Source organism: Sapajus apella, unplaced genomic scaffold (genome assembly GCF_009761245.1).
Source record: "Sapajus apella isolate SASKATOON/1434 unplaced genomic scaffold, GSC_monkey_1.0 scaffold16, whole genome shotgun sequence".
Lineage (NCBI taxonomy): Eukaryota > Metazoa > Chordata > Mammalia > Primates > Cebidae > Sapajus > Sapajus apella.
Window position 1 is genome coordinate 31,597,429 of NW_022436956.1, and position 13,425 is coordinate 31,610,853.

Sequence of the window (13,425 nt, forward strand, 5' to 3'; positions counted from 1 at the left end):
TGGCAACAGTTCTTAAGAAGTTGAGGTTGCAGAGAATCAATTAGGGAGTCATAATAGACAAATGATACTCCCACCCCTACCCCAGAAATTCTAATATAATGAGTTTAGGGTAATAGCAAATAATTTGTTTTTAGTTGTTGTTTTTAATTATCTAAGTGATTCTAATGTGCAATTAGGGGTGAGAAATACTGAGGAATACAAATGGACAGTGCTTCATGTTATATCTCAGAGGAAAAACAAGACTCAAAACTATCTCAGAGGCAAAATGCAAGCAATGATTTTCAAACCATAAAATTCTGAAAACATAAAACAATAAATGTCTCTGTAATCCATAGAATTCCAGATATATAGAGAGCCCATTTAGCCATAAATTTCTAGAAAGTATTTGTTTTAAGATAGTCTTCTTTCAAGTGGTATTTTTCTATTATACAGATGCATACTTAAAGTAATTATAAGTTCCTTTTTTCCTTAAAAATAATTTTAATTTCTTCTTTTAACAAACAAGATTACTGGCCAGACACAGTGGCTCACACCTTTAATCCCAGCACTTTGGGAGGCCAAGGCAGGACGATCACAAGGCTAGGAGATGGAGACTATCCTGGCCAATATGGTGAAATCCCATCTCTACTAATATAAAAATTAGCTGGGCATGGTGGTGTGCACCCGTAATCCCAGCTACTCAGGAGGCTGACTCGGGAGGCTGAGGCAGGAGAATCACTTGAACCCGGAAGGTTGGGGTTGCAGTGAGCTGAGATCACACTGCTGTACTCCAGCCTGGAGACAGAGCAAGACTCCATCTCAAAAAATAAAAATAAAAATAATTTTTTAAAAAAAACAAGATTACTTACTACTTGATTTGTAACATTCAACTAAAGAAAGAGAATGTACATTTTTCCAGGTTAATGAATGCAGCTACATTCCAGACACATGAAATGTGGGCACCTATGTGTAGAATTCTGTGGAATTCCATATATCTGGAATATATGTATATTCATATATCCATACTAAGGCTATACTATTATATAGTTATACAATCATGTCGCTACTGATGGCAAGGTTCTATCAAATTTTTGTGATTATAAATTACGCTACCTATTTTCTTACATACTAGTTCTTTTATTTCTGTGGGTTAAATTCCTACAGACAATAGAATGGTACATCAAAGAGTATGGCACAGCTTTTAATAAGTCCTGGTGGACAATTTTCTCAAAGGTTATAACAGATAATAACCCAGCAAATGTATACATAACAGTCAATGTTTCAGAACATTCATCAATACTCAATATTAACAATAATTTTTATATGTCTTAAATTCTATGTTTTATGAAGATAGTCTCTCATTTCTCCTGCCATGAGCATGTTAAACATCATGTCACCTAAGTAAGAACTATGCCAAAAGTTCTCCTAAACAAAGTAAATTTTGCACAGGACAATTTTACTTATAATTTTTACGTTATTATTTTTATTTTCTTTAAATAGAAACTATTCACTTGCCTGAGGACAAAAGGCTATTGACCATCTCCAAAAACGCAGGATATACAAACTGGTAATCCTCAAGAAGTAAAACTACCTGCTGTGCTTCAATTCCTGCAAGGTGCAGCACCTGCAAAATAAGAAAATAATTTTTCAGTACTCATTAAGTATTTTTAGTACAGTTAAAAATTAACATGCTATATGTAAAGTATGTCAGTATCGTGTGTTTATTCATTTATTTATATTTCAGTAATTAAAAATCAAACTTTGCCCATATAATTTGGAAAGTAAATCCAACCCATAAGTAAACACTAATTATTTTACAGCTTAGACCATTAAAATTAAAACAAGCAGATCATTTTTATCTCTACCCACATATTGCCTATATAAATTCCATCCTTCTGTTTATCATTCATGTCTATCTAACATCCCATAGCCTGGATATCTGGATCCTAGAAATTCTAATAGTATTCTCTTTCCTGTCTGTACACAAAAATATAATTTTCAAATAATCTTTGAAAAAATAAACTAAATTAAAGGCTATATTGTATAATAGAGAATTAAAGGCCTTTAAAGATGTTTAGAAAACAAACCAATGTAATCTTAAACCAAATAAAGCAAAAGAGAGTGAGCAACTCACATGTTTGAGATCATTTTTGAACTGCTTCAGTTCATATCCTCTGGAAATCTTTGGAGAAAACAGGACCGCTCCATGCATGTGACTGACTAAAGAAGTGATGGTCCGACGACCTACACCACTGCGTCCTGCTAATAGAAGTGAACCTCCAGGGAAGCTCAGCACTCTATCTATCCTAGACATATACTCCAGGACTTCGTGGAAAAGTAAAATGTCTAAATTCTGGTTATCTCGTCCATAATGAATAAGACCCTTTTAAAAAATCAGAATTTGTTATAGTTAATATAAGCCCTAATTACATAATAAAAATGTTACTTATCTAAATTAAAATATTATATTTTTGATACATTCAAGAAAAAAGGTGAAGTGACTACATATCATCTCACACTCAATATTTTACATATCTAGTAACCCTGCTTTATTGGTACTCTCTAAGGAAAAACTTGCGTCAAACAAGTTCAAGGGTTCATGAAAATCAGTTACTTTTGGACACTACTACACTAGTAAAAAGCAGCATGAGATAACACGTTAATTATAAAACTTTAAAATTGCTCAAATTTTATTAGTTATGAATCAGTGTGCATAGACCACAAAAAAAATCCCCAAACTCTAGAAACCAAGTGCCTAAAAAATCTTTTGTGAATGTGTGTTCTTTCACACTGCTTGGGAATGAATCAAAAGGTAACACAGGTACCATGCTCTACCAGGGACTACATGATAGGGTGCAGGAAGGGAGAAAAGACAATTAAACTTTACATTCTTGATAACTTTCAATACTTCAAAACTTTGCAACATCCATTCCAGATGAATCAGTTTACCAGACCATGAAACAATGTTTCCTGATATAAAATCCACACTAACATTCAATATAAATATTAATTTTTAAAGCAATCATTTGCAATACTGTTCCTTCTTCTTGATTATAACTAAACATTAAAAGAGAATGAAACTCTCTAGGATAGTGCTACTCAAAAGTTTCAGTAGACCAGTGCATCATCATCTGGTAGCCTGTTAGACATCTGGACTATCTGGGTCACCTAGTGAATCTGACACTTAGGGAATGAGACCCAGGAATCTGTGTATTTTCTAATTCTCTACATGATTCTAATGCTGTCTAAACTTTGACAAGCGCTGCTCCAGAGTAATTTCCTGATTAATATTAAACCTCATTAATATTTCCAACATGATACCTTTGCCCAAAATTATCTTAGATTTTACACATATCTATGTAAGTACATGCACATCTCATTACATCTGCCACAATGGACTAAATTTCAAAAGATAACAATCAGCTTTGCCTATTCTGCAATCTGTCATATTCATGCCCTCAAAATCTTTACAACAAATATTTTTAAAAGACTATAATGACCAAATTCCAGTTACAATTCATGATTCATATTATACCTTTTTAATAACATCCTTGAGATCAGCAGAGTTTAGTTTTCCAAGCGGTTTTCCATGCGGAGGTAATGGTTGCCCTGGGGCTGCTCTTGTTACTGAATTATGCCGAGCTCCCCATGTAACATAGAAAGTGTCTGCAGAAATAAACGATATTTTTACTTTATATACATTACTTTCAATGAGAATTCAACAAATACATTGCTTACTAAACAATTTTAAGTTAATTAATCCAGATAAGATCATTCCCAGAAGGGCAAAGGCAAAATACTTTAAAATGCACATTGTAAGGTCAATAAAATCAGGAGGAATACAATGACTGAGCCAGGTAAGGTGGCCCATGCCTGCAATATCAGCACTTTCGGAGGCCAAGGCAGGAGGATCACTTCAGCCCAGGAGTTCAAGGCCAGCCTGAGCAACAAAGCAAGGCTCCATCTCTACAAAAAATTTAAAAATTAGCCAGGTGTGGTGGCACGCACCTGTGGTCCCAGCTACTTGTGAGGCTAAGGCAGGAGTATCACTTGAGCCCAGGAGTTTGAGGCTGCCATCAGCCATGATTGCACCACTACACTCCAGCCTGGGCAACAGATTGAGACCTATCTCAAAAAAATAAATAAATAAAAAGAAATAACAAAGACCTTCAATTGCAATATCAAACTCTACCTGAAAAGTGATGGATGGCATCACCTTGCCCCCTCACTCCTTTCTCCCAAAATGAACTGGTTTCCTTCTACCTTTCTCCTACTATTCCCCACTGTCTACTCTCAGTTTGTCCCATTTTTCTTCTTCCTCAGAATATACATAAAATTTCTAAGTTAAAAATACGTCACATAAAATTGGCAAATAAAACAATCTCAAAACTCTCCTTGAGAAAGAACATAGATGTATTAATACCAAAGAGTCCTAATGTTTAAAAGAAAAACTAATGAAATTTTAATTGGAAAACATAAATCCCCCAATCTTCCCTTAAATCTTCCTATAGCAATGTTCCTGTTACCATACAAGGAAAGTCTATTCACCATTCTATTGAACATTTTCCTTCCCAACTCTTGTGGGAGACTGTTCCACCAAGCATCCTTGTCACATGCTCAGTTCTACACTTCCCTAAAATAACAAGCTTGTCTTCCCTGGACCCAAGCTACTTCATGTTCTCCCTACTTTCACCATCACATTTTTTATATTATTTTCTATCTGTACAGACTGCTATACTAAAACTCTTATTTGGGAACAATAATATAGTCATAATCTCCAAATCTAAATCTTCTTTGCAATCATTACCCCAACATGAGCTTTGTGAATCTCATCTTTTGCATTTGGATCTATATAACCCTATTTATCATGCCACAACTACCGGTCCTTTTCAGTTTTCTGCTTTATCCCTTATACACTGATATTCCCTGGGGTCCAATTTCAGCCTTCTAGTCTCTTAATTCTAAAAATTCTCCCCAAATCATTTCATCTTTTTTGTCAATTAAATTATCAACTATTTATATACCAAAAACTCACCTACTACTTATCTCTAGGCAAAACTCCTAAGCACTACGCTAGTCCTGTATTTCCAGTTGCTTAATAGACATATAATTCATGCATTTATTCACTCAATACTTACCTATCAAGCACCCATGTTTAAACAAGGTATTTTCTGCTTGAGATAAGTATTGAGTAAGACAAACATGATTCCTAACCTCATAAATGATCAACTCTATGTAGAAAAGGCACTAAAAAGGATTGCAAACTTTCAAACACACGTACAAAACTGAACTATTATCCTCACATCTAATCATTTCTTACTTGGACTATTGCACTAGCCTCTTACCTTATACCCCTGCTATAAGTCTCTGCATCCTCAAGTACATCCTCAGTACTACTAGAGTAACACATACAAAAACAAAGCCTGATTGTGCCACATCACTCCAATATTACATATAGCTTTCCATTTCCTAAAACAAAACAAAACACCAAACTCCTAATGATGGCCCTCTACAATCTGGCTTCACTGACTGCTTGAATTTTCTATCTCCCTCTGTACCATATGCTCTAGCTTTCTCAAGCCTCTGTTTCTTTCTTGTCTGGAATATCCTTTGCTTACTATATTCAACCTTTAAAACACAGTTTGAGCACTTATAAGTGTTTTAACAAATTTAAAACTTAGGTATAAATTAGGTATAAATCTAACATAACATGTATAATACTTGAATGCTAAAACTACACAACACTGATGAAAGAAAACAAAGATCTAAATAAATAGAGGGATTAAATAAGTAGAGAAAATGGGAAGACTCAACAGAGAAAAGATGTCTATTCTCTCCAAACCAATATACAAATTTAAGCAATTCCTGTTAGAATCTCAGCAACATTGTTTATGGATACAAAAATATTATTCCAAAATCTATATGAAAAGACAAAGAAACAGAAATAGCTAAAATAATTTTGAGAAAGAAGTCTAAAGTAGGAGGAATCAGTCTAAACCAATTTCTAAACCAATTTCACAATTTTTATAGTAGCTAATCAAGTCAGTGTGGTATTGGCAGAAGGACAGATTCATACATCAATGGAGAACCCAGAAATAGACCCACGTTACCAATTTTTGACAAAGCTGCAAAAGCAATTCAGGCAGAAAGATAGCCTTTTCAATAAATGATGCTGGGGCAAATAAACATCTATAGGCACAAAAATAAACCTTGGCCTAACTCTCATTCACATTATAGAAACTGACTCACAATGAACCACTGATTCAAATGTAAAACATAAAACTATACAACTTTTAGGAAAAACACAGGAGAAAATATTCAGAATCTATGGCTAGACAGAATCCTTAAACTTGACATCAACAGATCCGTACAATGAAAAATGATAGGTTAGGCTTCACAAAATTATATAAAAACTTTTTTTTTGTCTGTGAAAGACCCTATTAAGGAGATGAAGAGATAAGCTATTGAGAGGTAGAATATATTTGCAAACCATACATCCAACAAAGGACTGATATCTCTAATATATATGTATTCTCAAAACTCAACAGTAACAAATCAAACAATTGCTGGGCATGGTGGCTCACACCTATATTCCCAGCACTTTGGGATACCGAGGTGGGTGGATCATTTGAAGTCAGGAGTTCAAAACTAGCCTAACCAACATGATGAAACCCAGTCTCTACTAAAAATACAAAAATTAGCTGGGCAAGGTGGTGCATGCCTGTAATTCCAGCTACTCGGGAGGCTGAGGCAGAAGAATCACTTGAGCCCAGGAGGTGGAGGTTGCAGTGAGCAGAGATTATGCCACTGCACTTCAGCCTGGGAAACAGAGCAAGACTCTGTCTCAAAAATAAAAAATAAAATAAAAAAATCTGATTAGAAAATAGGTAAAAGACGCCTGTAATCCCAGCACTTTGGGAGGCCGAGGAGGGTGGATCATGAGGTCAAGAAATCAAGACCATCCTGGTCAACATGGTGAAACCCCATCTCTACCTAAAATACAAAAAATTAGCTGGGCATGGTGGTGCGTGCCTGTAATCCCAGCTACTCAGGAGGCTGAGGCAGGAGAATTGTTTGAACCCAGGAGGCAGAGGATGCGGTGAGCCGAGATCGCGCCACTGCACTCCAGCCTGGGTAACAAGAGCGAAACTCCATCTCAAAAAAAAAAAAAAAAAAAAGAAAATAGGTAAAATACATGAAGACATTCCATCAAAGAGGATATGCAAACAGCAAATATTACACGAAAAGATGTTCAACCTCACTAGCCATTAGCAAACTGCAAATTAAAGCCACAATGACATATCATATCTATAAACGCTCAAATGAATGACTCAAATACAAAATAGTGACAACACCAAATGCTGGCAATGATGAGGAACAATATTTCTATGAAAAACAGCCTTTTAGTTGCTTAAAAAACTAAGCATGTAAGTGTCACACAATCCTGCAATTGCACTCCTGAGCATTTATTCCAGAAAAACAAAAATGTACATTCACACAAAACCCTGTACAAGAATACTCATAGCAGCTTTATTCCCAATAGCCAAAAACTGAAAACAACCCAGATATCTTTCAACAGATGAAAGGTTAAAGAAATAGTAGTATATCCATATGATGGATTAAAAAGTAATAAAAAGAAATGAACTACTGAAACACAACAATCTGCATGTATCTCCAGAGAAATACGTTGAGCCAAGAGAACTTTCTTGAAACGACAAAATCAAAGAAACAACAGATTAGTGGTTTCCAGAAGATGGGAGAGAAGTGAGTATGGCTATAAATGGATAACATTATAGATCCTGTGGTGATATAACTGTTCTGTATCTAAACTATATAAATGTCAATATCCTGGCTGTGATGCTGTGGTGTAACTTGGCCAGATAATACCATTGAGGGAAACTACGTAAAAGGTAGATGTGTTCTCTCTCTATTAATTCTTATAAATGCATGTGAATCTATAATTATCTCAAAAATAAAAAACTGAATTTAAAAAAGTTTAACTCCCACTGTTTCAACTGACCAGCCTTTAAAAAAAAGGTTCCAAGTAGCTTTCTAGAATTAATCTCCACCTCTTCTATAACCCTACTATCCAGCATTTATCTCAAACATACTCAGAAAAATTATATTAGTTACAAAACATTCCATATTCCATTGTAATTATAATTTTAATCATCTACTTCCACAAACCTTTGTGACATCTAACTACACTAACAATAGTTATCATTGTAAGCAAAGATTTTTATATCTGTTTCTGTTATTATATGACAATCTTCTTAAGGCCAAGAATATATCTAGTTTATTTTTATGTTTCCAGAATTAAATTTTTCTTAATTAGCTAATCTTTCAATATGTGAAAATCCTATGTGCCTAGATATAATACATGTCAAACCTGTATTTTTAAAGAAAGACCTTCGCTGAAGAGAAAAATGCCAAAAAAGGACATATTTTATTTACTGAGTCTTACATAAGAGATTCTGAAGGATACCAAACTCTTCAGAGGATTCAGACACCCAATTAGGTGCCAATACTACCTTATGCCCAAAGAATATGCCACTTTCTTTGCAAAAACAGACAGTATTGACTCAATTTTCAGAATGAGAAAAATGGCACCACTTAAGAACCTAAGCCTCTCCACACTAAACCATGCAAGCTACAGGCCATAATGACATAAACCTTCAATCAAAGTTAAGCAAACTCTGAATTATTAATATTATCAGGCTTCTCTCAACATTTCATCCTTCTTGAAGTTTTTATTGAACCCATTTCCTGATTCAAAAACTCAGGAGAACCTAGAAAATTCCTGTCAATCTAAACATCTTTCCTACCTTTAAGGTTCTCTTCAGGATATGTAGTCATGGATCTCAAACCACTATCAAATCTACAAAGGTACAATATACCAAATGCCTATGTTGCTGTAGAAGTAATTGTGGTTTTGCCATTAAAAGTAACTGGATAAAATATATTTGTTATATAAAATATGTTTGAAGCCCAGCTTTATCCTCTGAAAAAATAAGCACATTTTGTGGCCTGACAGCAGTTTTATTAGGAAATATTTTCATATTGTAATCTTTTAACAAAAAGCCCTCTCACCAGGTTGACTTTCGTATTACATACATTACTCCCACAGTAGTTTTCAAAATGCAAACTGGTTATTAAACAGTAATCGTTGCAAATGCAACACAGCTGCTTTGACTGAATGGTGTTATGCTTTCTTTACAATAACAATAGATTAAGATGTAACAAGCATATGTAAGTTCTATGCTAATGACACTATAGGTAGTGACAGGAATAAGCATGGCCATTGCTCTTAGGTAAAAGGTCATAACAATCAAATATGAATTTTCCCAATGATCTTCATTTTTATATACATGTAACTGTTTTTCAAAAAAAAAAAAAAACTTTTATTAAAATAATCTTGCATTGCCAATGTAAAACAGTAGGGCCTGAACTCCTTTTTTCTAAGAAGAAAATTATTACCATTATATTTTGTTTGAAAAATGATTACTGAAATCCAGCAAAAAAGACTGAGCAGTATCTTATCGAAAAATTAATATTAAAATTATTCCGTTTTTTTGCTTAGAGCTATCAAATCATGCTATCAATAAGAAAAATAATTCTAAAACCCTTATAAGTTATATATTTGCATAAGCTCTATTAGATTACCTGACATATTGTCTAATATGTCTGAGCCCCAATCTGCTTGAAACACTGATGTTAAAATGGTGTCAAATAAATGAAGTTCCTTTGCACCAACAATTTTGTCACGAAATAAGCGCCGTGCTTCATATGCTACAATTTCTAACACATAATCTAGTGGATGGTTTGAGGATCCTGGAAAAGGCAAAATTTTATTTAATTGTAATAAAATGATTTTTAAATAATCTCTTTAACATAATATGAGAAAGAAATAGCAGGCATCTACATACCATAATTTTGGCATCAGATAAATGGAAGAAAGGAAAAAAAGTTAAAATTCTTTTTTTTAGTAAGTTGGTACATGTTTGCGATTACTTAAAGGCTACATTAAATACTACATCTCTAGTTGCTGAATAAAAATAATTCCAGAAAGTATACTAAATATGTTTTAGCTCAAAAATAATGATTTCAGTTTTCCCAAAAGAAAGTTGTAATAGTGACAATCATACACAGTTTAGAAGAAGAAATATATTATAATTTTAATAATAATATTTCTATTTAATAATATAATGTGTGCAATAATATTTATTTAACTTATCTATTACAAATACAATCTATAGCATAAATATGCACAGACACAAACATACACACACGAACACACATACACCAGCAAAACTCACCTCCTTCTAAATCATATCTAAATAAGCCAAGAACCCATTGGGTAAGAATGCAAGGAGTAAAGAAATAGTGACTATAATCATCGACGGTAAATTTGGCCCGCACCTAAAAAAGAAAAATATAATAAACGATCTTTCTACTGTCTTAAATATATAATCAATGTTGTAAATTTTTCAGTCACCTTAGACTCAGAGGAATACCACTTTCTACCTGTACGTGGAACTGATTTTCAATATAATTGACTTCATTAGTTATCTTTATATTATATTTTTTGCACTTAAAACATTATTCTAAGAAGAGTTCATAAACTTCAACAGATAGCCAAATGTTGTCCATGAAAAAAAAAAAAGGCTAAAAAGCCCTGCTGAACACAGAAATTCAATAAAAACAAACCTAACCTTTAAATATGATGATTGCAATTTCAAGGTACTGCAGGTCTAGGTAAGACCCATTTTTTAATGCTGGGAACCATTAGAACAACTTATGTTCAAGAATTCACTGAACAAATCAAAGTACCTCTCTTCAATATACAACCAACCCGTAAAAAACCTGTCCTTTCCTCTCTATAGACAGGGCCATTACTCTTATTCTGATCTTAAAAAAAGGAATTTCTTCCTTTTAAACATATCCCCACTTCTACTCCAATACTATAAAGAGCATATTCTACAAACATGTCCATAACATGTATATGCTATTCCCTTTATGTAAGAAGACATTTTTCCTCCTCCAGCTACTTGGTGAATTTCCATTATTCAAAACTCAGATCAAACTTCACCTCCTCCTTAACAACTACTATATACAACAAAGTTATTTACTCTTCCTCTCTGCTAACTCTGTAACTTGGACAAAGTGTTACTGCTACATTTATTACACTGCATTAATAGTTTATTTATATAACTTAGTCCCTCATTAGACTGTGAACTTTCAGTGAAAAGACACTAAGTCATCTTTAGATCCCTAGGACTACCAGTGGCAAGAAAACCTGCTCAACAAATGTTTTGTGCATCCTCAATGCCTGCTTTCAAATATCTTTCCCATTTCATCTAGGAAGAATACTTTAGACATTTCCTCACAGTTAGGAAGAAAGAAAGAAACATCAAAGACTACTCTCAGGTTTGAAGCCTGGAAGACATAAACTGATAAAAGTCAGGAAAAAGATCTGGTTTTGGAAAGAAGATAAACTCAATTCTAAATATGCTAAATTTGAGCTGACAGCAGAATAAACAACTACCACAAATTCATTCACTCAACAAATATTGAGTGCCTATTAATAACTGTGCCATGGAAATAATAGTGAATAAGGCACACACAGTACCTGTCTTCACAGAGTTACTCTCTAGTAGAAAAGTCCAATAAACAGGGAAGTAAAGCCTGGGTAGCAACACAGAGGTCAGAATTAAAAGTAGACCTTTAGGAATGATAATAATAGGCATGAAAGCTACAATTTAGATCCATATCTACCTGTTCATACACTTGTACCATAGATCCTGCTAAAAGATAAATTTTTGAAGAAGAACCCCAAATAGAATGATTCTTCAGATTTTTGTGTAGAACTGGTTCCAAATATGCTCCATAAATCGTTTGTAACTGCTCTCTTTCTGGGTAACTATAAAAAGGGCATATAAGAAGAAAGCTGAAATAAATCAATATTCCAAATTATTTCAATGTTAAGTTACAGCAGTGGTTTTCAAACTGTGCTGCTCTGAGACCTACATTATCTCCAAAGCTTACCCATGGCCAAAGACTAAGCTCATCACCCCCATTCATTCTCTTTTCAACCAAATTAGATCCCAAAATATCTATTGTCAAATATCAGAAAGTGTTAGAGAATGCACAAGAAATTATTTTAAAACACAATTGTTTAAAAACCACTGATCTTTAGAAAAGACCAAAAGGAAATTTTATTTTCCAAAAACATTTCTAAGTTACATAAAGCCTGTACACAGGGCAGTAATCCACATTAGAACTATAAAAGTAAAAAGTAAAACTAACACAACAAATAAAATCAATCCCTTTCTACCAAACCAAAATGTATTTCAATCTGGTTTAATTGGCAGCAGGAACATTTCTAGGAAAAAGAAATGTTAGTTGATGGAGTACAATTGCCACGAAAGTATACAAATAAGGTTTTGTAATATTGAAATATTTGCAATGTAATATAATGTATATTAAATATAAACAGAGGAGATATTGCCATAGTCTCTGTAACAATTATGGACCATGGAGATAAATTAGCATAATGCCATCAGCCTTTAAAACGAACTGATTCTCCCTTGTTCAGATTCAAATTCTCTTTGTTATCTTGATAAATTTGATAGTATTTTTGATTTATGAACTGCATAAAACATTTAAATCTAAAATCCACCATTCAGATTCCTGAGATTGACATTTTGGGATGCAGACTACACAAAAAAGTTTCGTTTTATTTCCTGTCACACTTCTCATAAATAAGATGCTTTAATTAAAGCTTTTATCATCCTGAATTATTGACTATATTTTGAGAAGGGTAGGAAAAAATATCAGAGCTTAAGTTTGATCATTTTTATATTCTACATTTTAAAGTATTATTAACAAATACTTTTAATAAAATTCAATTATATATGATAACTTCCCAAATAAAAGAAATTTGAAACACAAAGATACATACTCTATAGAACAAAGACGAACAATGGAAGTAAATCTGGTAGTAAGTTTATGTCTTCCCAGTCTTCCTCCAGCTGACATAGAAGCCACAATTTGAATATTTTCTAGACCAACCCATTCCAGATTTTCATCATAAAATCCTTGATATGTCAACACCTATTCGAAAATAAGCATATTTTAAACATTTTATACTTAAGCTTTCCTAATCATGATGAAGGATATTTTTGTCTAAGTTTCAATTATTTCCAAATGTAATCATCACCTACCTAACTCAAGAATTTAACATTAAAAGATATCTTGGCCAGGAGAGGTAGCTCACGCCTGTAATCCTAGCACTTTGGGAGGCTGAGGCAGGCGGATCACCTGAGGTCAGGAGTTTGAGACCAGCCTGATCAACATGGAGAAATCCCATGTCTGCTAAAACTACAAATAAAATTAGCCAGGCATGGTAGCGCATGCCTGTAATCCCAGCTACTCGGGAGGCTGAGG

The 13,425-nt window shown here is 33.6% G+C and overlaps 1 protein-coding gene across 6 annotated transcripts in view; it reads right to left on the minus strand.

The window, feature by feature from the left end:
* The window catches only part of DYNC2H1 (dynein cytoplasmic 2 heavy chain 1), a 396,897-nt gene that overhangs the window by 295,530 nt on the left and 87,942 nt on the right, over window positions 1-13,425 (minus strand). For 5 of the 6 annotated variants that reach the window (XM_032285742.1, XM_032285743.1, XM_032285739.1 and 2 more), the window contains exons 44-50: window positions 12,941-13,092; window positions 11,755-11,899; window positions 10,296-10,398; window positions 9,643-9,810; window positions 3,515-3,645; window positions 2,114-2,362; window positions 1,495-1,603 (exon numbers count right to left, since the gene is read on the minus strand). In XM_032285742.1, coding sequence (XP_032141633.1) covers window positions 1,495-1,603; window positions 2,114-2,362; window positions 3,515-3,645; window positions 9,643-9,810; window positions 10,296-10,398; window positions 11,755-11,899; window positions 12,941-13,092 — 1,057 coding nt within the window. The remainder of the gene's footprint in view (window positions 1-1,494; window positions 1,604-2,113; window positions 2,363-3,514; window positions 3,646-9,642; window positions 9,811-10,295; window positions 10,399-11,754; window positions 11,900-12,940; window positions 13,093-13,425) is intronic. The other variant, XM_032285741.1, reaches the window with a different exon arrangement.